Source organism: Hippoglossus stenolepis, chromosome 9, assembly GCF_022539355.2.
Source record: "Hippoglossus stenolepis isolate QCI-W04-F060 chromosome 9, HSTE1.2, whole genome shotgun sequence".
In the NCBI taxonomy this organism is placed as follows: domain Eukaryota; kingdom Metazoa; phylum Chordata; class Actinopteri; order Pleuronectiformes; family Pleuronectidae; genus Hippoglossus; species Hippoglossus stenolepis.
Genome location: NC_061491.1, coordinates 22716046 through 22743899, shown reverse-complemented (window position 1 = coordinate 22743899; position 27854 = coordinate 22716046). Strand labels below are relative to the sequence as shown.

Here is a 27854-nt window from a genome sequence, read left to right as displayed (position 1 = left end):
GGAAATGGCACATTACACCATCCCTCTCTCTGAGAAGTTGTGTCGGAGAGAGAGAAAAAAAAAAACCCCTCTCAGTTATTTCACAAATACAAGTTTATTTGAAGTACGGACAAAGAAAAATGAAGGGCTTTTTTTTTTCAGGGCTTGCACTCCATATGACAGCAATTTGGGGGTATTGTGTATTTTGGCCCAAGCGTGTGGTCTATGATAGATGACAGGAGAGAAAATCACGAACCGCTGGCTCGAGCACAGACATGCAAATTGCTTTCAGCTGATTGCCGTATTCTGCTTGATATTTATCAAGTCGATTACAGTATGCCTCTTAATTTACAGCCAGGAAGCAGCTGATCAATTCCACCAAAGAAAAGAGGGAGGAAGAGAGCATTTTTTTGTTTTTTTCCCTCCATTGAGCACAAAAGTGGCCGGCGAGCACTGTGAAATTAAGTGTATCCTCAAATGCATCTTATTTTACCACATCAAAAGAGACGACATCCAGAAATACATGTCTCAAGATGATCCCCAATTCATACTGGTGTCAGTTTCTGCTGAAACTACTGAATTCATTGTCTTGGGTCCCTTATTTATAAAGGAGATTTATTTTTAAATGAATGTGAATCCACAGGCCGTCTCGTCGTATCAGGTTTTTTAACGTGGACCTTTCATTTTGGTTAAATATCAGTTTTTTTAATTTGCTTCATTCACGAAATCAGTTCCGTTGAATGTATTTGTGTTTCTGTGCCTCACTGACAATTAGAAGCGTAAAAATAATTAGGATTTAATCAGTTTCCTGTTTGCTCGGTGATTTCACAGCACATTATATGACAATAATGCAAAGATGGTTCTGATTCATGGGGACATTGTTGTAGCGCTGTGTGATTTATTCAGCCCCAGTCTTGTCTTGGTCAGCGTCCAGCTCGTTGCCTCGGCTCTCGTTGTGCTCGAGGACTCGGGTCAGTGTCAGAGATCAGCTACTTACCCAATCAGGTAACAACATCCAGAAGGAAAATTACTTCCTTCCGACCACTTGCACTCACCTGCAGTGACACGGAGCAATCAGAGGTGAGCGGGGCTCCTAATCACGGAAACCCCTTTAGGTCAGCCCCCCCCCGGCCCACCCAGCCTCCTCCAGCACCTCCTCCCCCAACAGGCCAGCTCAAGGTTCAAGTGTTTAAACTGTCACATCAAATAGGCTCAACGTGGAGATTTACTTGAGCAGGACATGTTGTGTGTTTAGTTTGATGCCGACTGCAATATCCTGCCGCTCTGTTGATCCTAGCAGCTTCGAGCGCGGAGCGGCACGGTCGAGTCAAGGAAACGTGGCTGGTGCCGGGCACGCTCATGCTCCGGTCGGCCGGGGGAAGTGTGGAAGGTGGGACAGGAAACGGAGGGGTGTTTTAGCCAAGAGCCCTGGAAAGGATCTATATCCCGAAGCACAAGCAGGGCTCCATCAGTGTTTGTTTGGCTAAGAGTACCTCTGGTCATCGGCCATATTGTGCAAGAGAGTGTGATAAAGCAAAGAGAACGTGCGAAGGGGTGAGACGCTTTGGACAGAGACAGTGGGGGTGCAATTTAGATTTACATTGTGGTCAGTGTGTCTGTTTGAATAGAACCCGTGTTTGTGTTTCATGCACCCTGAACTTTTAATGTGCCGGACCCTGCCTGCTTGAAACACTACAAATGTGGTCAGTGTGCAGAGTGACTACATTACAGTAAGAGGACTCTGTGTTTTCCTACAGTGAACTGAGCCAGGGCTCTGACAGCTGCTGGATGACTCCTACTCCCCCCCCCATGACTCTCATTTGCAGCATGTAGTGTACGGCTGAGGACTGTGAACACCTACACCCAGCTCACAGTATCTGGATAATGATAATCTACAGTATATGAGTGAATTAGGAGAATACTGCATTCAAAATTGCACTGAAGTGTGTAAGTTATTGGGAAAAAATACAGACTTAAAATACTTAGTACTATCATAATATCCAAGGATTGTATAACGATGTAAATTGGGTCCAAGTCATTTTAGTTATCATTGAGTGGATATGTATATTGTATATTGATGCATTGTATTTAATTTAATTATTTTATGTTTATAAAATATTTATCTCTAAAGTAAGTACGACCTAAATCTGACAAATGATATGCTATAAACTTTAAGTAGCTAAAAAGCTCCATAGGGGGCACTGTAGAGTCTGATGTCAATTCCCTGTGTTACAATGTGAGATACTTTTCTCATTCCACCATAGACTGTAGAGAAAGATGGGCGACATGACAGCTCTACAAAAGTGAAGCCAAAGCGTCTCGATTGCCCCCTGGTGGCTGACTGCAGTATAGGTCATAGACCCCACCTCCTCCATGTTGGATGATTGGACACAGATCAAACCAAAAAGTCAAAGTACATGTAACATTTATTTTTCACAAAGACGGGTTTCGTTGTTTTAGGTCATTCTTATCACAATGATGGTAAGTTTAAAATTTTTTAACTACTTATTTGATGCTATAGGGTGAAACGTCATGATTGACAGCTGAGACTGACTCAAGATTAAAGGGGCGTGTCTGTGAGCGGCACGTCAATACTGCAGCTCCCTCCCCCAAACGCTACTGGCTCCAAATACACAACATGGCAGTGCTCATGTCCATTATAACATAAATCATAACATCATAACCATTATAAAGGTTGGATTTATTAGTGGACTGCTATATAAGACTGTTTAACTAAAGGTGTACCTAATAAACTGAGTGTCTGGGTGGACCACCAGCTGACTCCGGGGGTCTGTCCTCCTCCTCAATCAACTGCTTCTTCTAACAAATGAAACCTGGTGGGTTGTGTTAAGGCCTCGCCGCTGTGTGGCTCTGTCAGAAAACCCCTCTGAGATAACACATGATGACCTCGCCTGCACGCCCATCGCCCTCTCCGTCAGTTGGACTGGCTCGTTCCACAAGTGGACAGGAAGTCTGCTAATCTGCAACCCGACCCGGTGGAAGGAAGAAGTCAGAAAACCAGCCTTCAGTGCTTTCACCAATCGTATTCATCACCAGAGCCGGGCCGAGGCTCATTTGGAGCGGGAGCGCGGCTTAACTAAACATCTTCTCCATAAAATAAATGCTTCCAGGTTACTCCCAGTCCAGGTTCCACTCAGAGGAGCATCTGATCTCAATTATCAGGAATGCTATAGGAAGCATTGAGCCTCGGCCTGCATGGCAGACCGTGACAGCCGGCAGTACATCGACAAGCCCTGTGTGGATACGAGTCCTTTTCAGGCACTTGTAAGGCGGGAAATGATGATTTGATAATTAGTTCCTGATGCGTCCCATTCTTTTTCATATCAATCATGTCTAGGAAACAGAATGTAATTCAAACACAGTTTGCTGTTTGAAGCTGCAGCTCGGTCGCTCCGTTATTACACTGAACGTCCAGTGGAGAACGACTGGATGCCCACAGTCTTGAAACTATGGGAAAAAACACCAGATCAAGGCAAAGCACTGAAAGGGGAAAAAAACCCTGACACTAATGTACATGTTTCAAAATGCATTTAGAGAGAAAGTATCTTTGAGTTTACTGAGTTAGTTTCCAAGAGGGTTTATGTGTTTGCACTTGAAACATGCCTACAGTTCCCAAAGAGCCCGGATTTAAGTGAGAGGAGTACAAATTTGAGCTGCATTCATGTACTCACTTATTCCTTCATATAGATCAAGTTGAGTAAATTGAAGATGATAACATTTGAATATGGTGCCAAGATTTAATGAAGCCAAAATCTCAATGTTTTAAGGTTTAAGATTTGTTTAATGTTCTGTCTAAATTATATTAAAAATGGGTTCCACTTTGTTTTCTATTGGGAACATGTTGTCTGTTGTATATCACTCAAAGTTCCCTGGTTGGGATATTGATTACAAAACTGAAGGATTCTCAGATTAAGTTAAATTTTAAAGATCCATATATCTGACATCAATGAATTTAAACATTCAAGTGTCTCCGTGAAACTCCCTGAAAGGTTGAACCTGTTATTTAGAGCCACAGAGTGAGGATCTTGTACATACAGTAGATTGTAAATAAAGATGGACGACATGAATCTACAGTATATGAGGGAATTGGGAGAATACTGCATTTAAAATTGCATAGAAGTAAAAGTATGTGAGCATTATTGGAAACATGTACTTCAAATATAAAAGTGGAACTACTCTGTCAGTGTTGCATTATCATAAAACTACAGTATTGTACATAGGTTCAGTAGTATCTTCAACAGGCTTCATTGTAATGATGCAGGTGAATTTCCACTTATTTTAGATTCCATTGAGTGGTTTAATTTCATATGATTATTTTATGTTTATAAAGTTAATCAATCTCTAAAGTAAAGTAGCTAAGAAGCTCCATAGAGCTAGGGGGCAGTGTAGAGTCAGATGATAATTCCTTTTCACATTACACCAATGAAAACACTGTATATAAAGATGGAGGACATGACAGCTCCTGAAAGTGAAGCCAAATCACCTGGATCGCCCCCTGGTGGCTGGCTGCAGTATAGGTCATTTCTTTAACCAGAATATATGTTGGCTGTTATACTTAATCTCAAAATACTTTTTTTTTTTAAATTTTCAACAGTTTCAGGGCATCATTAGTTCAGATGATATATTTCTCTCAGTCATTTGGAGGAAGACAATGTCCAGTATAGTTTTAGGAGCGTATATTCTATGAAAGAAGCAGCTGCATCGTCTCTCGCTCTTAAAGAAAACCCTGTGAGACGTCCTGACCAAACTTGGCAGACGATGCAATCTGGTCTGAGAGTGACAAGAGGCCGAGCTCATCTGGTTTTAATCTGTGGACCACGACACCCACTGTACTCTCCCTGAAGATGACAGGATATGGAAAAGAAACCTTATCGCTGCAGTTGTGGTGTGTGGTCGGCGAAACGAACTAGCTGCCGACATTTCATCAGAAATGATGATGTCAAAGAGACGAGGAGGAAGAAAGCTGGAATATGAGACTCGAAAAAATGTGATGAGCAATGTAACTGGAATTAGAAAGGCAGTGGTAACAAATGACTTTTAATGGCATTCTGAGCGGTTTTAACTTCAAAAACATTTTCGGGGAGGCTTCAAAGAGAAACGCAGCAATTTTAGGAGAATTAGTTGAACACGTTTCGGTCAAGATTGAACTTTATCTCCATGTGGACACTGCAGACAAGCTGTAGAGTCTTTAAATTGCTCCAGTATGCAGGAAATGACTCAGGAGAGTTACTTCAACAGGCAAAAATCTCACAAGGCTCTGGCTCAGATAATGTCTCTATATCAGGTCCTGGAAACTCTGCTGCATTGTTTAAAAATAAATCTCTTCATCTGCAAACAAGCACAGTTTTTAACATTTAATTTCCCCCTTTTCAAATCAGACCGATTACTAAGCAGAGCCAGTGTTTGTGTGTGTTACTCCTGTGATGAATTGCTGACCTCTGCAGGGGTTTCCCAGCCTCCTCCTCATCTTCACATGAACAGACAGTGAGGAAGCTGCTGACGTCTTCAAAAAGCAAAAAAAAAGATCTAAATCTATTTCATCGGACATATACAGCATATGAGTTAAATCAATTTATTTAGATCTATAAGAGACCAGTTTAATACATTTAATTTAGATTGTGTATTTTGAGTAATTGTGTACCAATAAAGACAATATCAGCTCTGGCTATAATGGTCCCTGCATCATCCATCTTGTGCCTCCTCTTTTAATTGTAACTTATGCTGTGAATTCGTTAAGATTGTACAAGGGGTTATTATTCCATTATCACCTATTCCAAATAATAAATTGATCGATTTAATTGCTTTCTTTAATCATGATTGATCATGAAGATTTATCTAATATCATAGAAAACTGTAAAACTGTTCGATATTTGCATTTCAGAAGCTAGTACCAGGTATTTCAATGATTTAAAAACCCTCTTGTTCCTGTAGAGCCTCCTTAAAACAGAATCATATCTTGTTAATAATTGCAAGAGAGACAAAGATGTTCTTCTCTTATTTACCAGCAGGTAGAGCTAGAGCGCCGTGAAGTTTTTCCTGGAGCATCTTCTGTGTTTTTGTTTCCTCTAATGATTTGAATGACTTGTAAAACACATTGATCTTTATTATTTTAAGAGGCTAAATATTTTATTGTAAAAAAAAAAGTGCATAGGTTTAAATAGCATCCTGGGAACAATTTACCTATAAAGTCTGGTTAATAATGATCAAATTATAATGATTTGATGACAACTGAATTTACTTTTAAGTCTAGACGAGATAGAGGAAGTAGAGCAAAGAGAGTTTCCGCCCATTTTCAAAAGCTGATGGTATAAAGCCAGTTAGAACATGTTGGTTTATATTATATGAAGAGAGTCGTCCTCCAGAAACAGATATTTTTTATATTTTTTATTTAATTTTTTAATTTTTTATTCATCCATCTTTAGATGAGCCGCGTGTGGAAATCATGAGAAGTGAGTTTAACCTTTATTTTGTTCTGCTGTATCCAGCATGATTTTTGTTTTTTACAGTTATGTGATATTCAATCCCTTTGTTCTTATGTCAAATAGAGTTTAGCATCTTCTTCATGTGGGTGTCTGTCAATCTGCTGCTGCTGCTGGAGACTTCATCATGTGCTGGAGACTCAAGTGTTGGTAAGAGTTTGGTTTTTTAGCAGAATTTACCATAATTTCAGAGTTTAGATTAACTGTTAGATTAGGGATTACGGGGATGATATGATAATAAACCGAATGATCTGACTATGTGTTCTGTCACGAGACGTAGGTTTGTCTGTTTTCTGATTTCTGACAACTGTGGCTACTCTTTTACACATTTAAATGTGTAATTTATTTGAATGATAATTTTATTGAAGAAAGCCAACATTTGACTTTTAAAGCATGATAAGAGATTCTGGATCTGGGTTAGTTAGCAGGTGACCACTTGCTCAAGGTAATAATCAGACGTAGAGGACAGGTATAGCATAACGACACTATAGGATTAGAATAAAGGTGAAGTGAAAAGACATTTCAGTCACAAAAACAGACTATAGTGCAGATTTACAGTGATTAATCAAGACTAATTTTTCATAATTACTATGCAGAAAACTCAATGGATCCACACACCGGGGAAATTCAATTGTTACTGCAGCAGGCAGGTCAGAATGAGGTAGACAGGAAAATATAAATATTTTAAAAAGGCAATATAATAAAAACATGTATATTATATACACCTTTCACTGTAGTGGATTTTTATAGAAATGTTACAAAGTGCAGTGGCACAGGATGATTGCACAAGCAAGTAGAAAAACCACACTTGCACTTGATCCTATAGTTCTATAGGAGGGATCTATAATTATGCTTCTGCTTCCTGAGTTTGAAATTAAGCAGAGAGTTTGGCCTGCGTAACATCGACATAATATTTAACACGCACGTTTTCATTTGAACACGTCTGTGGGTTGAGCGAGCAGGGGGGGGCTCGCTTATCTGTCGTCTCTTCCAGCTAATGAGGAAGAAGAAGCTGCAGCGTCACTTCATCTCAGGAAGTCGTAGTACAACTGCAGAGACAAATAAAGATATGGGCTGGTGGTAAGTGAGGGGGGTACAGGCAGCAGCAGCAGTGTGGAACCTGTTTTCAGTGTCAGACAGCTCTATGCAAAATGCTTTTTAGCCTTCATGCATCCACAGTTACACACATTGACAATAAACAATAAACTTTTGAATTTACACCCAGTACAAGTTTGATCAGTTGCAGCTTCAGAGATTCTCTCTCATGCACAAACATCAGCATTTAGGGTTTTATTTAACTTTAAAGTCAAAGATTTATTGGGAATTGTCTGTATTGATGAACTCTCTTGGCAGCCATTTCACTTTTATGGCAGTTGCATTTATTTGCATCCTTGTAATTATTTGCATTTCTTTGCAACATGTTTGTATCTCGTCACGGCGGTTTTGTTTCTCTGTGAAGTTATTTAATGTCTGTTAGTTGTGTGACAGGTTTAACAGGAATTCATACAGAGGCTTTGATATTTGATGTATCTCCTTCATACTGTGACACACTCCAGGGTCACATCTCTGTCCCTTATAATTCTCATTCACTCAAAGCAAGATATCCTTGTCCCTGTTTGCAGTGAATCCCTGTTGTTACTACCCGTGTCGGAACTCAGGAGTGTGTGGGAGGTTTGGTTCCGAACACTACAGATGTGATTGCACTCGCACTGGCTTCTATGGAGAAAACTGCACTGTTCGTAAGTGAATGTTCTACTTACATCCATACATCCATTGCCTTTACCTTGTTGCCCAACATTCAGAAAGAGGGATCAGCAGAAACCTATTTAAACATTTGATATTTAAAAGACACATCAAACGTATCATAAATGGTTGTTCACGCAATGTTCAGCTATAAATGTGAACAACTTTTGGTTAGAAAGGTTATGAAAAATTGCACAATCTGACAAACAAGTCATTACGACAATAGCAGTCATTTTAAATCATCTTTAATGAATGGTGAATGTTGGACGAGGGCGAACAAGCAACCCAATGGTTTTTCTTATTAATGGTGATGAAACGTTAATAAGGGACTAACTGAGAAATGCTAAAGATAATATTTCACTATTAAAGTTGTTTACTCTTAATTGTTGTATGTAGCTGAGCTCTGGACCAGGATTCGTCTCATGCTGAAGCCGAGGCCGACGATGGTTCACTACTTCCTCACCCACTTCCAGTGGTTCTGGGACCTGGTCAACAACTCCTTCCTGCAGGACGTCTTCATGAGATTGGTGCTGACAGGTAGGTGATGAGATCAAACTTAAACTAGTAACTCAGCAGCGTCACAGACAGACTCGTAATAGTTTTTACTATTTGATCTAGTTCTATATTGCATTTATTAAAGCTATTTTTTATTTTTAGTTATGTGAAATGTGTTTTCCTGCTGTAGTTTGTGTGAAGGAGAATGTGCACGCCCACATTTGCAAACGATATTTTGAGCCCATAAGAGGAACTGATTTAAATAAACATCGACATTTCCTTTGCTAAATGTTGCATGTTCTCACTTTGACTTGCTGTGTGCCTGTGATCACAGTTAAAGGTTCAATCTGTGTCACTCTCACTTTACCCAGAGCTCATTGTTTCCTTGTTCCTTATTGTTAATGAACAACATATTTCGAAACAGGCCACAGATGTATATAGTTTACATTCTATAAGTATGATAAAAAAAAAACCTTAAAACATATTTCCACTGTAGTTTTTATTACTGCATGTGTTGGGGACTATTTTCAGCTGTGGATGAATAGACTTTTGGGTGATAGGGGGAAAATATCAAAGCAGCAGGATCATCAAGAGCAAAACAATATCACAAAATCATTTGCATTTTATAACTTGTATCCCCAAAACATCAGGCTACTTAACAGGGGATCAACTATATGTCAACACATGGTGGTTCATGGGAAATACACAAATAATATACTTGTAGTAAACCACATATTTTCACCTCTTTCCTAAAGTCAGAAGTGATCTTATTCCAAGTCCTCCGACCTACAACACCAAATATGGTTACCTGAACTGGGAGAGCTACTACAACATGTCCTACTACACCCGCATCCTCCCTCCTGTGCCTGAAGACTGTCCTCTGCCCATGGGAACTAAAGGTGACACTCACACTACCACTGTGAACTTATATGTAAATATAAGTTTATGTAAAATTCCAAACGATGGCAGAGTTTTGAATAATATGTTGATGATTCTGAGGAAATCTTTGAAATGTTTCTTCCTTCACAGGTAAACCCGTTCTCCCGGATCCCAAAGAGCTGAGCGAGCGTTTCTTTAAAAGAATCAAATTCAGGCCCGACCCCCAGGGAACCAATCTGATGTTTGCCTTCATGGCTCAACACTTCACTCACCAGTTTTTCAAGACCGACCACAGCGTTGAAGTTGGCTTCACCAAAGCTTTAGGACACGGGGTGAGATACAAACTGACGCTGTGTCTTCAGCAGCAACTATAAAACCTACTGAGCAGTGAGAACAAAGCACGTGTCGCCACCATTGTTGACTGTGAATATGTTTCACTATTGATTTTATTACCGAATGTATGTTTCTCTCACTCACTCAGGTGGATGCGAGTAATATTTACGGAGACAATCTGTCGCGACAGCTTCAACTCCGGCTTCACAAAGATGGAAAGTTGAAATATCAGGTTGTTAAATTTACTCAAGCTTTTAATTTTCTTTACAGAGTTGGATGAGAAGATTATTTCCACTTTATATCACATGTTTAGATGACAAGAGTTTTATCGGTGGGAGTTCATGGGGAATATAAACATTGTCTGTTCTTATCTGGGATATTTAAGCTTCATTTCTGGACAGTGGGAGGTGATATGTTGTTCTGTCATGATTAATGGTTCTTGTGTTTTCTGTGTTTTCACAGGTAGTTAATGGGGAGATGTACCTTCCCACAGCAGCTGAGGTCCCCGTGCACATGGTCTACCCTAAAGGTGTTCCTCCTCAGCAGCGTCTGGTGATCGGTCAGGAGCTGTTTGGCATCCTGCCGGGTCTCACCATGTACTCCACCGTGTGGCTGAGGGAGCACAACAGAGTCTGCGACATCCTGAAGGCCGAACATCCCACCTGGGACGACGAGCAGCTCTTCCAGACCACCAGACTCATCCTCATCGGTGAGGAGCGAACAAAGGGAGAAGTGCTCGACTTGAGCTGCTTGTTCTTCTGATTGAAATACAGTTCCAAGGCAAACGTTTGTGTCGGAGTTGGCAAATCTTCTTTTACAGATTGTTTTGGTCTTTTCAGTACCGTCCATGTGAAGAAAGACAGAAAAGCTTTATATTTTTAAAAAGGAATTGGTAATTTGTTGTTTCTAACTTTTCAGATATGAGGATATGAAGCTTTTCTTCGTCACACAGAATACATTTGGATTTCCACTTTAATAAAGTTTGGCTGAGTTTGGCTTTATTTTCTCCATCCAGGCGAGATCATCAAGATCATCATAGAAGAGTACGTGCAGCACCTGAGCGGTTACCTGCTGAAGCTCAAGTTTGATCCCTCCCTGCTCTTCAATGTGCGTTTTCAGTACAGCAACCGCATCGCCATGGAGTTCTGCCATCTCTACCACTGGCACCCGCTGATGCCCGACAGCTTCCTCATCGACGGAGATGAAATCCCCTACTCCAAGTTTTTGTATAACACCTCTATGCTCATGCACTACGGGGTGGAGAAACTGGTGGATGCTTTCTCTCGACAGTCTGCAGGACAGGTAGCGCAACCACAGCCTAAGAGGCCAAAACTAAAATGCAACTGCAGCCTTGTCAGTTTAATTTATTTTGTTAGTCACGAGAACTTGTCTCATGTAAACAACTGAATGATACAATATTACCACCATACTCAACTATATTATAGAACCAATGAAAGCAGCATTTTGTTAAATTATTTCTGTTTCCATCCTCTACCATCATACAAATAATGAGTTGCACATCAAGCAGCATTAAAACAAACCTGCAAATGTATCTTCAGCTCGTTTTAAATGGTTTGGGCCTTGGCCGCCATCTTTAAAACACATGCTCACAAGTTTTAAGTGAAAACAGGGGAGGACTTTTCGGATTTTAAAAATAAAAGTTGAATCATGTCATAGCCGATTGGAGAAAATGTAAATTAGCTGACTCATTAGACCTTCATGTGCCACAATGAAATAGATACTGTACATGACAGAAAATCCCACAGAGGAGTTTTTTTAATTTTTGCTTGAAATACGCTGGGTTGCGCCTCATTAACAGCCCCTTAACCCTCTGGATGCAAACATTAGTTTGTGAAAAGGATCTTACAGCAAGAGTAACACCTCTCACAAACCAAATTAGAACATTTTCGAGTCTAACATGTCCTAAAGATAATAAACAGGAACTTATAGTGACTAGAATCCCATGAAGACAGAGAATAGAAGGTAACATGACTTCTTCTTCTGCTCATTTTGGGAGTATCTCTCACTCCGATCAGAGATGTTGCTACGTGTGACACAACAGGTATTTATAACCATTAAACCACTGTCTTCTTAAACCCACACACATTACACTTCCCCCTATACCACCTCCCTGAATCGACTGACACATGACGCTCTCAGATACAATCTTTCAGCAGCATCACATTCATGCAAAGTGATGTTTCCGTTTGCTGAGAACTGAGAACACAACGTGGATTATTGTCTGTTGGTGCCCGTTGAACAAGAGGAAGTATAACCTCACCGGAGTGGATTGTTCTCTCTGTGTTTTTCTGTCAGGTCGGTGGAGGTCGCAACTCTCATCAAGTTGTTCTCAAAGTGGCGGAGATGGTGATCAAAGAGTCCAGAGCGGCACGTGTGCAGCCCTTCAATGAATACAGGAAGGCGTTTAACCTGAAGCCATACACCTCTTTTTATGAGTTTACTGGTGAGCAGGAGTCGTTCTGCAGATACAGAAACCTTCCGTCCTTCTGAGAGCTTCTTGCCTTTATTAATCTAATTTCATTTTCAAATTTATTAAAAATGGGTATTTTCTGGTCTGCTTCACAATGTGCAAATTTGGCTTGACGCATTATAACATTACAGGAAGAATTAAATCATCATCTTCAACAGGGAATAGCATGTCAGTCATTATATATGTAATCCAGAAATATGGACATGACGAAGAATAGAAAGTCAAACCAGAATCTCAAGAACACTATAACATTATCGTAAAGGTAAATTAAATAACGGCTGTTAACTCTTTCCCCCGAACAGACGACATAGAAATGGCGAGAGGTTTGGAGGAACTCTACGGGGACATCGATGCTCTGGAGTTTTACACCGGAGTCCTGCTGGAGAAAGCTCGTCATAACGGTATATTTGGTGAGAGCATGGTGGAGATGGGGGCTCCCTTCTCCTTGAAAGGCCTGCTGGGGAACCCCATCTGCTCCCCTGTGTACTGGAAGCCGAGCACGTTCGGAGGGGAAAAGGGCTTCGACATCGTCAATACGGCCACTTTGAAGAAACTGGTGTGTCTCAACACCAAGTGGTGTCCATACGTGGACTTCCATGTTCCACGAGGTGAGGAGGAGGCAAAACCAAGGAAACCATCTTCTGAACTTTAACGAATATTCACCTTGTGATGTACGACTTCAACATCACAATTAGTTTATTACAGATTACATGTAAGCAGGTCTAACTCCTGCAATTACAGCGGATTATAATTTAAAGGGAAAATGTATGTGGATCAATAAAATAGATTTTGACGAGTTTCTGATAACTGACTGTGATTATTTTGTTATTCTTTCACTGTCCCTTTTTTCACAATGTCAATACTGCACAAAAATCAAATTACTGAAGATAAAATAATAAGATTTCATATGAATTATAGTAAACAAAAATCTGCAGCTCTTTTTATTGAATAATAAAAGGTCATTTTGCAGAGCCATGTTTTGGCTGCAGCCGGCCTTGTATGTGCAGTTGTCTTGTGAGTTTCTACACAAATCTGAATTGAGAAAAGCACAGAGACTCACTGGCAGGATGCAGAATGTGGTGCAACACTGTGAAGTGTGAAAACGTGGTCACACAGTGCTGTGGTTCTGTCCATTTCCTAAATGTTAGAAAGAGTTTCATGTGTACATTTAATGGCTACAACTGTTGAAGTATGAAACCAAAAACTGCTGCTTCATGAAAACAGTCACACTGAATGTAGGCTGCTGCTGGTAAAGAAAGGAAAAAACATTCGACAAATCAAGTGTAAGTTACAGCAGGATGCAAATATGAATTCCTGTTATGTGCATGTCTGGATGAAGCACTAATGTCTTTACTGGCACCACTGGGGGCGATATTTTGAACATTGTTGATTATCTTGCTGTGTGGTTGGTGCACAGGGACTCAAAACAAAACAATTTCAGGAGGTTGTTGGTGCAGAACCGAACCAAAACATCAAGATCCTGTTCCAGACGTCAGAAACGCTCATTCAAAACCATCTTGACATTTGTTATAATGGATATAGATCCAGCTAGGGTCAAGAGCCAGAGGTCTAGAGCACATGCTTATAGTTTTTGATGAAGTGCTTCTTACAATAAAACATGTCTGCAGTAAATGATACTTTATTTTTAGAATGAGTCTCCCATGAGGTACATGAATAAAATGTTACACAGGACTTTGGTTGTGTTATCTATGTGTTTATTGATTCAGCCCCTTCGACCCTCCTTTGGTTTGTAAAAAAAAAAGAAGGTTTAACAGTCAATTAGCTTTAAAGAGAACGAGTGAGAGTCACTGAAACAAGCTGTTTCACAAATATTGCAGAGTGATGTATCCTTGGCTGCTTTACTTCAATGGTCTCTACTGTACAACACGTTTACTTGAAATAACCAGTTACATCATATGAAGTGTCTCCTACATATATTATAAATAAAATCAATACGACAACAGGCTACACATGCACATTTTCTCTTTCACGTTCATTAAGAAAATAAAGACTTAAAACAATAGAAAGAAGGACGATTTATGGTAAAGCTGTAGTTGACGTGAATTAATGTAACCAGTAATATTTAAAAAGTGCCGTGCTAAAGCTGTGAAATACACATCAACAAAAAGATGAGGATGCTAATATCAAAATGTGCTTTTTAAAGGAATAATTCAACAGATTGAAAAGATGGTTCATGTCTTTCTGTTTTGTTAGGTGGTTGTTTGTTGATTAAGAAAGTTGAAATCTCTAGTTGTGGGTGAGAAGCGGCAACAAGACGACTGACTTCTTAAATTGTCCGATGAACGCGAACACTCAACAATTCGTAAACATGTGAATCACACATCACACACACACAATCATTTTACTCAGAAACATGTAAATAAAAATACTCTAAATACAGTATCTCGTATCAAACTAATTCTCATCACAGGCATTGGAGTATAGCTACAGTTGTAAATGTTCGGTCATTTGAGGATGTTTCAGACTTGATGTCTTATTCTGTAACTACTTATGAGATCTGGCAGTCGATTGGTTGCTCTCCCGGCTGTTTACTAATGGAGGACTGAAGAGCGGTGCAGTCACTGAAGTGGACGTGGACACTGTACTGATATGAGAACTAGAGCCTCCTGCCGTCGAAGCAGTGGCCGCTGGGTAAAAATGTACATCGACAGCGACCGTAGTGAGGCCCAAGGAGACGTGGTGGGACAGGAGCAGGGGAGGGTTTCCATGAGAGACGCTGAGGCTGTGGTGGATCGGTGCCACACATCGCTCGGCACTCTGCAGGGTCACTGAGGAGCGCAGGCCCTCCTCACGTCTGCATGGTGGAGAGGGGGAAGGGGAACGGGAAGGTAAGGAGGACGGAGGAGGCAAGGCATCATGGCACAGGCCGAGGTCGTCTCCTCTGTTACTGGTCCAGTCCTCAGAGCTCTGCAGCTGGATGCTGGGCTGGGACAGACTGTAGCGCTTCTCTTCCTCCGGATCAATCTGAAACAGTGAGAAATGCACTTCTTACTATTCATTTCATTATTGTTTAACTATAAAAGCATGTTATCGAAATGACTGCTCCTGCAATTCAGCATTTCACCTCTAATGTTGGACACACAATGGAAAGTTGAAATAGTAAACATGAATCAAACATATGCAACACAAACAAAATGCAGCAGATCAAGATGTAACATGTTTTTGTTAATCTGCACATTCTTTTTCCTGTTCATTACCCACAATGCAACTCAACTTCCAAAGAGGATGGTTAAAAAAGCAACTCATGTGGTGTCGTAAGTCCACGCTTACATATTTTTTTCAGTTTCAAACTTTTAGTCTTCAGACTGCAGTGACATCGCATGAGGCAATTTATGTGGTTTTGCAGCTCAGTCAGTAGCAACCTTGTTTCATTTCAAACTTCCACTTTCTGTCTCTGCCACGGTTTAAATTATTGGACCAGTAAAAATCATATCATATACATATCAACAAAGTCTAAGACTAAAAAGCTTGGGAACCAAAAAATATTACCTTTAGTTTTATATATGAACATTTGCACAATTGGCTTCATACAGGCAAGTGAGCAGTAAATAGCATCGTTAGTCTCTAATCTATCTCTATTACTACTTCTCTTTTTTTCTAGATTCACAAGTCAAGATTGCTGTTTATGCCGTGTATGGTTTTGTTAAAACCATGTTAAAGTTGTAACCTAGTGACATGATGTTTGTGATTACTTTAAACTTTGAGTGATAACTTGGAAGTTCAGTCTGTTGTTATCAAACCTTTGTGTCGAGAATGGGTTCAGGATAAGTCTCCACGGTGACTGAGTGGTTGTCCAGAGCGGCTTGCGTGTCCTCCTGAAGATCCTTAAACGTGGGCTCCATCTGCACCGTGACCAGGCTGGGTCCTGGAGGTCGGGCTCGGGTGTCTGACGTGTTGGGGCTCTGTTCGATCACTGCCACACAGTCGTCATCTTCAAAAGCTCTGTGCAAGACACACAAAGCTCCGGTTTAGCGAGGCCAACAAGATCACATTGTAAGAACCTGTGTCCTACATTTAATGGCGTATTCACCTGTTTTCATATGTACGACCTGCAGCCCGACGTTCAGTGGTTCGTTCGGGAACTCCCACATTCCTCTGAGCTGTCAAGGGAATATAATTTAGCTTTAAGCGAATTAAATCAGATATTTATTAGGTAGAATTTGTGGTTCCTGACCTTTGATGCAGGGAGCAGCTAAGAGTGTCTGACCTGCTCGGTTTATCGGTGCAGCTTCATTCTTCTGGACCACTGCATAGAAGGTTACAGTGATGAAGATGAAGGCCAAAGATACCCCCACTCCCACAACAATGGGGATGTCATGTTTCTCCACCAGGGGCAGCCATGAGGGAGACTGCTGCGTCACTCTGGAGTGTACAAAGCGAATAGAGGTAACATCACGTTGCTTGGCTGTTTTCTACCTTCAAACACCCATCGTTCAACTTTTACTTGACCTACCTGGCGTCATTACTGGTCATGGGGGATTGAGAGGTGTTCCTCTTCAGCCACTCTGTAAGCTTGGTGTTGTTCACTGATTTAGTTGGGTCACCTTGCTGAGTAACATTAGGTTGTGCCTGATCGGATATGTTTAACTGAGGGACAATGGGAATCTCAGGGTCCAGAGGTGAAGGATCCGAGGTCTGACCATGAGGGTGAATGGTTGAGATTGAGGGATGTGGATGTTGTGTTGGAGATGGTGGATGTTGGGTTTGAGGAAGTGTAGAAATGGTTGGATATGGTTCAGTGGTTGAAGATTGAACCTGGTCTGTCTGAGGTGTGGTGATCGAAGAAGGTGGAGGTTGTGTGGAAAGCAGATGAGGTTCGGTTGTTAGCAGCTCAAGATGGAACTTGGGTAAAAAACGAAAGAATTGCAGAGGATGAGTGTGAGGTGTTTGTGAGGGGGCTGGTGAGGACTGTGGATGTAGAAGGTGACTTGGGGGTTCCAGTTTGGTTTGAGATATCAGGGTTGTGGTTGGCTCCTGGTCGGATTGGTAAAATGGACTTTCTGTAACCATCCGATGAGACTGACTGTGAGATGATTGGATGACTGAACCTGAGATAGTTTGGGTTGCAGGATTCAGTGCTGGAGTCTGCAGATAGGAATCAAACTTGAGGAAGCCCAGTGGTCCACTCACTGGAAGCTTTGACGGTGGTTGAGTCGGGGACGTTTCAGCGACAGGCTCTGTGGTTTGACTGGCTACAGACCCAGCATGGATATTAGAGCCCGGAGAATCAGGTGATGTCAATAATTCGTCAATGACTTGATGAGGAAAGTTTGTACGTGATGAAGCCAATTGGACTTGACTTTCAGTGAGTTGATACTGAAGCGTTGAACTCAAAACTTCTACTTTCTGGTGGCTTCTGGCGACTAACAATGACTGGTTGTGTGTTACTGGTGCATCAGTCACTGTTGGTGTGGGGTGGTCGACTGACTGAAAGTGGGGATGTGGAGGAGGTGTCAAAACAGGATGCTGCATCTGTGTGGCTAACAGCTGGGTTGGATTGGTTGTTGGCTGAATCAGGTGCTGTGGTGAAAGATGTGATCCCCGTGACATTGTTAGTTCGGCCACCGCTCCGCTTGAAAGTGGAGAAAATGTGGTCGCTGCATTTGTTGTAGTCTCACAGATCGACGAGGAGCCTGAAAAGTGAAAACAATCAAAACAATCCTGTAAAAAATGGAGACTATAATTACTACAGGCAGTGTTGAAGTCCAGCACCAGGCTGACTCAAGTCCTGATTTCTGGATTTCTGGAAAATGGAAAGTGAAAAAGACTACAACTTTTTCTTTTAAATTTTTGCAATAGTTTATAATAATCAGTCATATTGATAGCTAGTAAGTTATTTCAAACAAAAAGGTAACACTGTGTTATCTGACACAAACTGGTTTTGTGAGGTTTGTTCAGGTCCAACATCTCCATCGGCCACATCACCCTCCCTGTTGTATCGAGGGACTGAGACAGACTGGGTCACAAAGCTGATGTTCACCTTTGTTTGCTAATGGGGTTTGATTCAACATGTGTGATTATTTGTCTTTTGGTGATGTTGCTACCAGAGCACGTGAATTTTTTTGACTAATACTAACTTGTTACAATTTATAGAACGTCATAGAAATGATGGTTGAAGCTGTAAAAGTACATACATGTGGTTTCCTCATGCGGTGTCTCCTCTACATATGGATTACGTGTGGTCTGATGATGTTTTGTCAGAGAGTCACTGTGAACCGGCAGCTCTTTGTTCGTGCTGATGCTCTAGAAAACATAAAAACAAAGACTAGTTTCAGGAGAGGCAATTTTTAATACAAGATGAAATGAACTAATCCACAACACAAGTCATAATCAGGTATTAAGACACATCTATCAGAACAGTTACACATTGACAAAGGGAAGTCACCAGAAATAAAACAAGCACAATCGAAAATAATTCACAGCTTCTGGACTGAGACCAACTATAAAACATTGTACATAGAGTCAACAGACCGATTTAAAAGCAAAATAATGCCACCCAGTGGTGGAAGACGTACTTAAATCCTTTATTAATATAAAATATGGCCTTTAAGACAGATATATTAATATGTATGTTGTTATTAAGTTGTTATTACTTATGCATTAATGTGTAATAAGCAGGTCAACACTGGTGGAGCTATTTTCTGCTACTTTATTGTTTTGAATGCACATAAAACTAAATGTCATGGAGTGGAAGTATAAAATAGCATAAAATGGGGAAAAGTATTTCAAAGTACTAGTTGAGAAAATGTACTCAGTAACTTTCCACCACTGGTATGAGCACACAAACCACAGCAAAGACTTTCACAATGTGATTACTCACATCAGATAAAACCAGTGGTGTCTGTTGGCCTCTATCAGCTGGAGGATCTTCATCTTAGGACAGAGCACAGAGCACAGGAGAATACTGTGATACAACAGTGTTTGTGTAAATATGGTATTCATCATATGAATGAAGAGAATGGGTTTCAAAGTTTAAGATACAAATATTAAAAAAGTATTTTGTATTATCCTCTTTATATATAGTCTATGGTATTATCAAATTAGTTGGTATATAGCAGGATATTATATCGAAGTCAAAGAACCTGTGACAGTGAGGATGGTCCGTCTCTGTTGTCGTCCTGCTCGGTTCTCAGCGGCGCAGTAATATTCGCCTCCATCAGGCCACTGCACATTTGAAATATGCAGAGCTCCATCTTCTACACAGCAGTAAAACATTCCAGATGTTACAGGGAGCAGGGGCGGACTTAGACTGAGGCCTAACTGCCACTCACCATCAATGTGTGTGTCCTCAGAGGGACTGATGGGCGACTGTGTCTCTGCTCGGCCTCTGGTCCACGTGTACATGATGGGGAGAATCCCCACAGCCCTGCAGGGGAGGACCACGGACGTCCCGACCCTGCAGCTCAGCTGACCTGCAAAGTTCACAATGACGGGGCTCACTGGGAAGAGGAAGAGAAAAACTGAGTCATATTCTGCCTTTCAGCCAAAAAAGATCAGATGTTGTTACAACCTGTTGAAATGTGTTTTAGTGAACTAATTTGTCAGTGTTTCACTTTGTTCAGGGCTACTTTATTAAAATTGTGAAAACCCTGCCTTACATAAACACATAGTATGAACCTTTATACTGATTCACACAATTTACTTTTGCATTAGAATGGCGACAGACTCCAAGTGTCCACTATAGGATTTTAAGAAAGTACTAAAACAAACACAATCTAATGTCAAAGGCCTTTTAAAATAGACCAAGTATTGTTTGACAGGTAAAGTGAAAAAGTGCAGCTCTTAAAATACTTGGCAGGCATCACAAATGTTCATTAGAAACCTGTTTACTCTGCACTCAGCAAGTTGAGGAGCTGATCATGAATTAAAGTTCATTCTCTCGCAGTATGTTGGTGTAAAAGTTACCAGCAACTCTCAGCGTTGCTGTGCTGCGGCTGTGGCCCAGTGGGTTTGAGGCCTCGCACACGTACACGCCCTCGTCGTAGCTCCGGGCTGAGGGGATGTGGAGGGTGGCGTTTTTCAGTCTGCGTGAGAAAGACGTGAATGGTCGTACGCTGTGAGGCCATTGTTACACCACCTCGTGTGGTTCTGTTAGTATTATAAGTATTTTGTTAACTCACCCTAAAGCCACCTTGCCTCCCGTCTGCTTGGAGTGGCCTCTCTTGATCCAGCTGATGGTGGGTAACGGGTGACCTGACACCTGACACTCCAGCAGCACCCGGGCACCCATAGGCACCGTCAGCAGCTGGGGCCACAGTGTCACTGAGGGAGGGGCTGCCAGGACGAGAACACACAACTAAAACACTGTTGGTTCTGGTCACAGAGACGTTTACAGCGGCCCCCAGGAACCAACACTTACCCAGCACGGTTAGCGTGGCTCGCCTGGAGGTGAGGAATCTGTGCAGGTGGATGTTGGAGGCTCTGCAGAAGTAACTCCCACTGTCAATCTCCTGAATACTGCAGAGAGAACAAAGTCAACAACACCACTCACACACACACATTGACAGCTCCCATGACATAATATTTTCCATCCACCTCCACGTGGATACTGACATGTTACAGCCCATCATTGATAGCACTGAAAAGGTATTTATGCATGCTTAGAGTCATGCACTTGACTTCATAGCGCAACACAAAAACTCACACTCATGCATTTACACACATGCATTACTAGATATACACATACTGTTTTAAGTACACACATATGCATAGAACGTACACACACACACACACCTGTGAAAGAAGAGGTCTCCACTTGGCAGCACAGCATCAGGAGCTGTGGGGGTGAGGAGCTGGTTGTTTTTGAACCAGGACACCTGAGCTGCAGGTCGGCTGTGTGGAGGTCTGCAGGTCACTGTGACGTTCTCCCCCCTCGTCACCGTCTGGTTCACAGGCTGCTGCTCAAAACTCCAGTCCATCTCTGGAAACACAGCGTGTGTGCTGCTTCAAGTTCATTTGTGTTTCCAGTATTTGTGTTTTTTTTACAGTCTCTTGTTGCACTGTTCACATTAATGCAAGTTTTCGTCTATTATCCAGTTTCTGGTTCTTTACTGTTTACTTTCTTTTTTCACAAGAGACTTACATAACAAGTAACAAATTATGGAATAGTGTTATTATATAAATGTTACTATAAAATTATTATAAAATTATCATTACTATTAAATTATAGAATTACACATTTCAATAAAACCTGCACTAAAATATTCTAAATCATTTTTAAAAAGCTTTTCACAACAAATTTTTTAAAAGTTAAACATATGGCTGAATTAAAAAATAATGTTTTGAATGGCTGATTTTAGATAGATATGCAAGGCATCGTCAGAAGAAGAAGCCAATAGTGTTAACATCATGTTTATCCACTGAAAAATCTATCTAAACTTGACAAAGCCACGGATACAAAGAGCCACAGCCTGTTATAAGGTATTAAAGTAGAACAGGTAGTTAAATGGTGTCTGAGACAGAAACTACTGATTAAATTTGCCATTTAAACAAATGTTTTTTTCTTGTTTAAAATGCTGCATTCCGCAGTCGCATCTATGTTTGATGTTGAACACAGTACCAGCAGGAAGAAGAAAGGCCGGTTGGGACTTGATCGTCTCTTTCTGGTTGGATACTTCACAGTGATATGAGCCCTCATCCTCCTGGGTCACATTCCTGAGCAATGAAATGATGACATCATTAGAATCAAAACAACTTCTTTGCGACTCTGCACAGGCAAAGTATGACAGCGCCTAAAGGACAAAACATCAAAATTACAGTATTATGTCTTAACACATGATATTTTGATCTATATGTATGTTCATTTTAATTGAAATGTGGTGATATATTTATACATATAAAAAACCTAAAGTCAACACAGCTTTTGTTGTTGTTCAAGTCCAACTCAATCCAACACCTCGGTGGATATGACCTATGATGACCTATGGAACAAATCCACCAAACTGTGGTTAGAATTCTTCACATTTCCTCACTGAGTATTGGAGATGAACTTTGGTTTTTAATGACTTCTAAGTCTTTTTAACTGATCTACATTTCAAGTGAAAGGGATCAATTGGCAGAAATTGAAAATAAAATAATCCTAGTGATGTTTTCACTCGTGTGTTTCATCTAAACTGTATTAATTGTGTTTTTTTTACAGTCGTCCAAACTGGACAAACTAAACACCTTTTGAGTTTGGATGACAACTGATGATTACCACAGGTTCTCTTTCATGTTTGGAAGTGGAGGGTGAGGTGATGCCACTTCACCACTAGATGTCACTAAAGTCTACACACTGAACGTTTAAGGTTAAAAAGTTGCACAGTGCTGCTGCAGTAAAGAGGAAGGTTGGGCACATAAAGCCTGGCACCTAAAAGTATCTGTATAACGATGCTGAGTTTCCATCAATGTTCGTAGTTTTACCGGTAATAATAATACAAACTGATTATTGAATGACAGATTTTCATTTTACTTCTCGGTTCATCGTTACACGTTGGCAAAACAAAGCATGAATATTCCTCTGGTCCCGTGCAGTGTTAGACCTGAATGTGAGCAGCTGTCCATTGTTGTGCAGGCTGAACGAGGCCGAGCAGTTTGTCAGGTGGCAGCCGTTTTTGAACCAGTGCACCATGGGAACAGGGAAGCCGTGAACAGCACAGTGCATGGAGATCTCGGTTCCCATGGCGACGGTGATGTTGTCAGGGCCCTGGACGATCTGCAGCCGTCTGGGAACCCCTGCAAGACAGACGGACACTCAGACGTAAGAGAAATTAACACCGCTGCAAAAAGGTCAATAAATGAGAAAGAGTCAGGCAATGTGTAAAATTTCTCTTACCTTTTAATATAGACTTTAACTTAAGAGAATAATAGAATTCGAAGAATTAACTCTCAAAATAAATGTTATGAGTGGCATTGGCTGCAACAATTAGTTAATAAATCAATCAGAAAATCAATTAGCAACTTTATGAATAATAATTTGGGTCACTTTTAATAATTTAATAATTATTTACTGTTTCTAGCTTCTGAAATGTCAGGATTTTATGCTTTTCTGGTTTTCGACTTGACAGTAAACTCAACATTTTTGAGTCTCTATGCATAATCTGTTTGAAAACAACATAATAACATGTGAACTCACCTTGCACAGTTAGTTTTGCTGCTTTGCTGTTGTTGCTGATGTTCAGTGAAGGATTGTGTGTGACACAAACGTACGTCCCATCGTCCTCTAATGTTACGTTGTAAAGATGCAGCGTGCCGGAGGTTTTCTTCTGGTGACCACCACCATACTCACCCTGAACCAGAAAACACATGAAGTTCTGGTTTTCATCTTTGTTTTGCTCTGATTGAAACGGTTTAGACTGGTAATTGTTTGACTTATTGCTTTAAGGGAATTAGTCTGCGGGTGTTGTCCATCACTGCGTTTACCTGAATCTGTCTTCCTCTGTTGACCACCTTCCCGTCTTTGAGCCAGGTGACGCCGGCAGGAGGTGAACTTTCCCCGGACACACACCTGAAGAAAACAGCGTCTCCTTCTCTGACTGTTTGGTCCTGGGGACTGAAGAAAACATCCTCCAAACCTGGAACACACAATAATGAGAAACGCACATTTATATTTGATGTACAGCTTAGCAACAAATTCATCTGGTGGCTGGACTGAAAAAGACAGACTCACCCAGTTGGGATGAGACGGCCAGGCTGGACAGGACGAGGCAGCAGAGGTAGGACTTCATCTGTGGGAGCGTCCAGATGGAGACACACACATGCATCCTACTTCAGAGCTCCCTGAGAGGCCTGAGGAAACCACCATGCAGCCTCCTCCATGGTGTCGGCTGGGACAGGGTTCCCACGAAAAAGACACAGATTCAAGAGAAATTGTTCTTTACCATCTTTACCACATCTTATACCACAGCTCATTTGCATGGATTCACTTTTGATCAGTTTGCAGCAAATGTATTCCACAGATGAATTTATTCTCTCTCTCTCTCTCTTGCTCTTAATGCCCCCCCCCTCCTCTTTTTTCTCCCTTTGCTTGATTCCTATTTTGGTTGTGAGTCCGTGGCACCGCAGCGAGCTCAGCTTTGTCCTCTTTAGTCCCTTGAATGGGCCCATCCACTTTATAGAGCTCGCACTGTGACCCTTCACTCAATGAAAGTGACATGAAAAGAGGCTGCGGAGCTTTGTACTGTGAAGATCAGTTATTGGTCGCTGCGAGGACAGCTCGCCGTCTGATCATATAGGCTTTCATGATCCTCACTGTGGCCATGTAGGGACTGATCCCTCGGTGTTTGAACGTGCCACAAATTCAGCTTATAAATGTACAAGTAAATCAGAAGAAACACATAAGGGGATGAAAATAAATATGTATCGATGAATGTCAGAAGGCCCCTGTTTTTTTCAGTACAGCGTGTTTTCAGGCAAAAACTGTGCAATAAAAGCAACGGATGTTGAATTGTGAATATATTGACCGCATTTAAAAATGTGTATTTCATGTATTCATTTTCTCCAAAGATCTGATGTTTTGGTGGCCACTTTTTATTTTATTCCCACATTATATTATAACGTTTTATTTCATTTTATTCTATTTTTTATTATTATTATGGTTTCCACTCAATTACAGAAAATGGGCATAAAAACAAGTGGATGTTGGCACTCAACTTAAAGTTAAATCTTATCTTTTCATGGTCTTTAAGGCCAAGAGAGTTACAGTTTGTTGTTATATTACTTCAAACATATGAACAAGTAAAACAATGTATAAACAATATGATTTGCTTTTACCAACAATTCCCAAAATCATATTATCCGTACATGAGCACTCTTTTAATAAGTCACCAGACCCTATATCAGTATGCATGACAAAAAAAATCACAACATCCAAAAGCAATAAAAAAACTTGATCTGCTACATTAGTACATTAGTCATCACTGTTGAGCTGCATCAGTGAATTGCTTGATTGGTCCAGTAGAGCTAATGGCTGGTTACACTGTCATAATGGTGAGAGCCTGTGGGTGTATTTGTTTGACTCACACCAGATGATTTACACTGTTTAGCATGTCATTAGTATGTTTTTATCAGCGCCTCTCATCCTGATCAGGTACATTACTCTGCACCATGCGGAACTTTGCATGTGACAAACTTCATGTTATGGTACGATATCCCTCAACATGTTGAAAAGCTAAATGCAAGTTCTGCTCTTCTTCTCCAGAAGATATTTATATTGTTATTTGTTGATGACTTAAGCTTGAATTTGAATTACACAACACTTGTTTTCCTTTTAGGCAAATCAAGCAATATATGGAAACAATAGAATTTCTATTCGGTTGCAGTTTCTGTCTCTGTCCTCGTCGTCCTGATGAACGTCCACACGACGACTACAACCTCAAGCACTCAACCAAAAAATGTATTTAGCACATTCAACCAAAATGTATGGGATGTAGTAAAATGCTAATTCAGTTTGGATTCAGTTTCTTTTCAGTGGAGGCTGCACGGTGTGAGTAGATGAGGGCTGAATTTGCATACGATTGAAAATGTAAAATATCAGCAGCTACAAAGAACAGAACACGCTGCACCTAAAAAAGATGATAAAAATACAAAGCACATGCATGTTTCCTAACACACAAGACGAAGCCTTCATACCAATTTCATTAAAAGATCCCTGAGGCTGTTTGATACTTACTCTGCTCCACTCTGGTTTGTTTCTGTGCCGATCGTCCTCAGTCACTTTCAGCCTGTGTCTTCTGAACAGATCGTTTATTCTCCTGATGCATCCCAGAGTCTCCAGCTGCAGGAGAACAGAGAACAACAGGCAACAGTCGCTTGCATGCACTGGACACCCACCTCCTCCACACACACACACTCACTCACACACACACACACACACACACACACACACACTGTGCATCTCTTTCAAAGCCAACAGCTGTAATGAAGCACAAAATGCTTAATTGTGTAGCTGTTATTTAGACAAACAGGCAAACATGAGATACAGAAACTACACACAAACAGTTGTTAGAACATGTGTTAGAAAAGGGGGTTAGGGTTAGAATTTTATGAAGTTAAAATAAATAAATATAATGTATTTTTGTTTACTGTGTTTTGTTACTTTTGCGGTAAATACATTACTCTCAAAATACTACTAAATACTATTACCTACTGTTGGAGTGTGGACCAGATAGGAAAAAATAGTAATCTCCCCTTTACACAATATTATAATATGATGTTGATAAGATACGTATTATAAACATTCTATCTATTTTAAATTGTTATATGATTATTTAATGATACTGAGTGAATACAAATACCTGTGTTAGCCTACAGGCACTTTTATTATACTTTTATTCCACTGGGGTGTGACTACATCTGCACGTAGGCAGAGTAATGATTTCAGCTCAATACATCATTTAACACTAACTGTGTTGTTAAGCGCAAATAATTATCCACAATTGAATATCATAGATTGTTCAGGTATTAGGTCATAAACCAAAGTATCAGGCCAATTATGGCACCCGAGGCAAAGTTTAGGGATCATCAAAATTCTTAAAGACACGTACTGAGGTAACCGTCAATGTCTGTTCCACATTTTATGACGATTCACCGAGTCGTCATGGAGACAATCTAGATTATATCAAGCTCATTGTGCTACTGGGGGAAAGATGAAGGTGTCACCAAGTTCACATGATTCATCACCTGGATTCCTCTGATCCACAGAGGAGGGCCGACTTCGTCACTCACAGAGCCGGATAAAAAACCACTTGTGTCAGCTTTCAGATATACACTAATATTCCTTGGCACTGACCTGCCTGCTTGTCAAGGTGAAGGGAAAAATGCTACCACACCCAGGAAATTCCAGCAGGTCCTTTATTTGAGCTCTAAGTGAAATATCACTGACCAACCATCTGCCTGTGTGTTGACTCGGTTTCCATAGTCACCCACAAAAGCTGGCGGGCCCACCTCGGTGCCACCGAAACTACCCGAGCTCACCACACCCACAGAAATGTATTTTCATCCCAGGAATGAACGTATGAGTTTTTATTATTGTTTTATTTGTGTTTAAATAGCCATCTCTGCCACGGTGATTGCTCTCACACACACACACACACACACACACACACACACACACACACACACACACACACACACACACACACAAACACACAAACACACACACACACACACACACACACACACACACACACACACAAACACACACACACACACACACACACACACACACACACACACACACACACACACACACAGGAGAGTAAATGTTTAGCTTGGCTTGAATCACCTGTGTTTGTCGGCTGTGTTGCCCACCTGGCCTCACCTTTCCCTCATAATGACGCAACAGCACACAAACACACACGCACAAGCACAGTGAAACTTTCTTTTATGAATGTAACTGGAAACTGCTACTTACTGGCAGCAGGTGAGTCAGAGTC

General features: G+C 40.9%; 2 protein-coding genes across 3 annotated transcripts; one reads left to right on the top strand and one right to left on the bottom strand.

Moving 5' to 3' along the window:
- Nucleotides 1–6346: 6346 nt before the first annotated feature.
- On the top strand, nt 6347–13227 carry ptgs1 (prostaglandin-endoperoxide synthase 1). Its single transcript, XM_035164899.2, has 11 exons — nt 6347–6449; nt 6546–6629; nt 8102–8218; nt 8619–8759; nt 9473–9616; nt 9747–9928; nt 10078–10161; nt 10392–10638; nt 10945–11231; nt 12246–12393; nt 12723–13227. Exons 1-11 carry the CDS (start codon nt 6443–6445, stop codon nt 13070–13072), a joined length of 1791 nt encoding a protein of 596 aa, XP_035020790.2. The 5' UTR covers nt 6347–6442; the 3' UTR covers nt 13073–13227.
- Nucleotides 13228–14113: 886 nt separating this feature from the next.
- LOC118114552 (mucin-5B) lies at nt 14114–26229 on the bottom strand. Of its 2 annotated transcripts, none has more exons than XM_035165057.2 (19): nt 26090–26229; nt 24089–24245; nt 23842–23993; nt 23555–23708; nt 22962–23154; nt 22001–22095; nt 21175–21361; nt 20801–20898; nt 20562–20715; nt 20347–20465; nt 19713–19880; nt 19524–19637; nt 19262–19314; nt 18576–18684; nt 16895–18074; nt 16616–16803; nt 16472–16541; nt 16182–16383; nt 14114–15405 (listed from the first exon to the last, which is right to left on the bottom strand). In XM_035165057.2, exons 2-19 carry the CDS (start codon nt 24180–24182, stop codon nt 14926–14928), a joined length of 3810 nt encoding a protein of 1269 aa, XP_035020948.2. In that variant the 5' UTR covers nt 24183–24245; nt 26090–26229; the 3' UTR covers nt 14114–14925. The 2 variants fall into 2 exon arrangements, with proteins under 2 accessions (XP_035020948.2, XP_035020949.2); XM_035165058.2 differs by having other exon boundaries at nt 16649–16803.
- Nucleotides 26230–27854: the final 1625 nt, after the last annotated feature.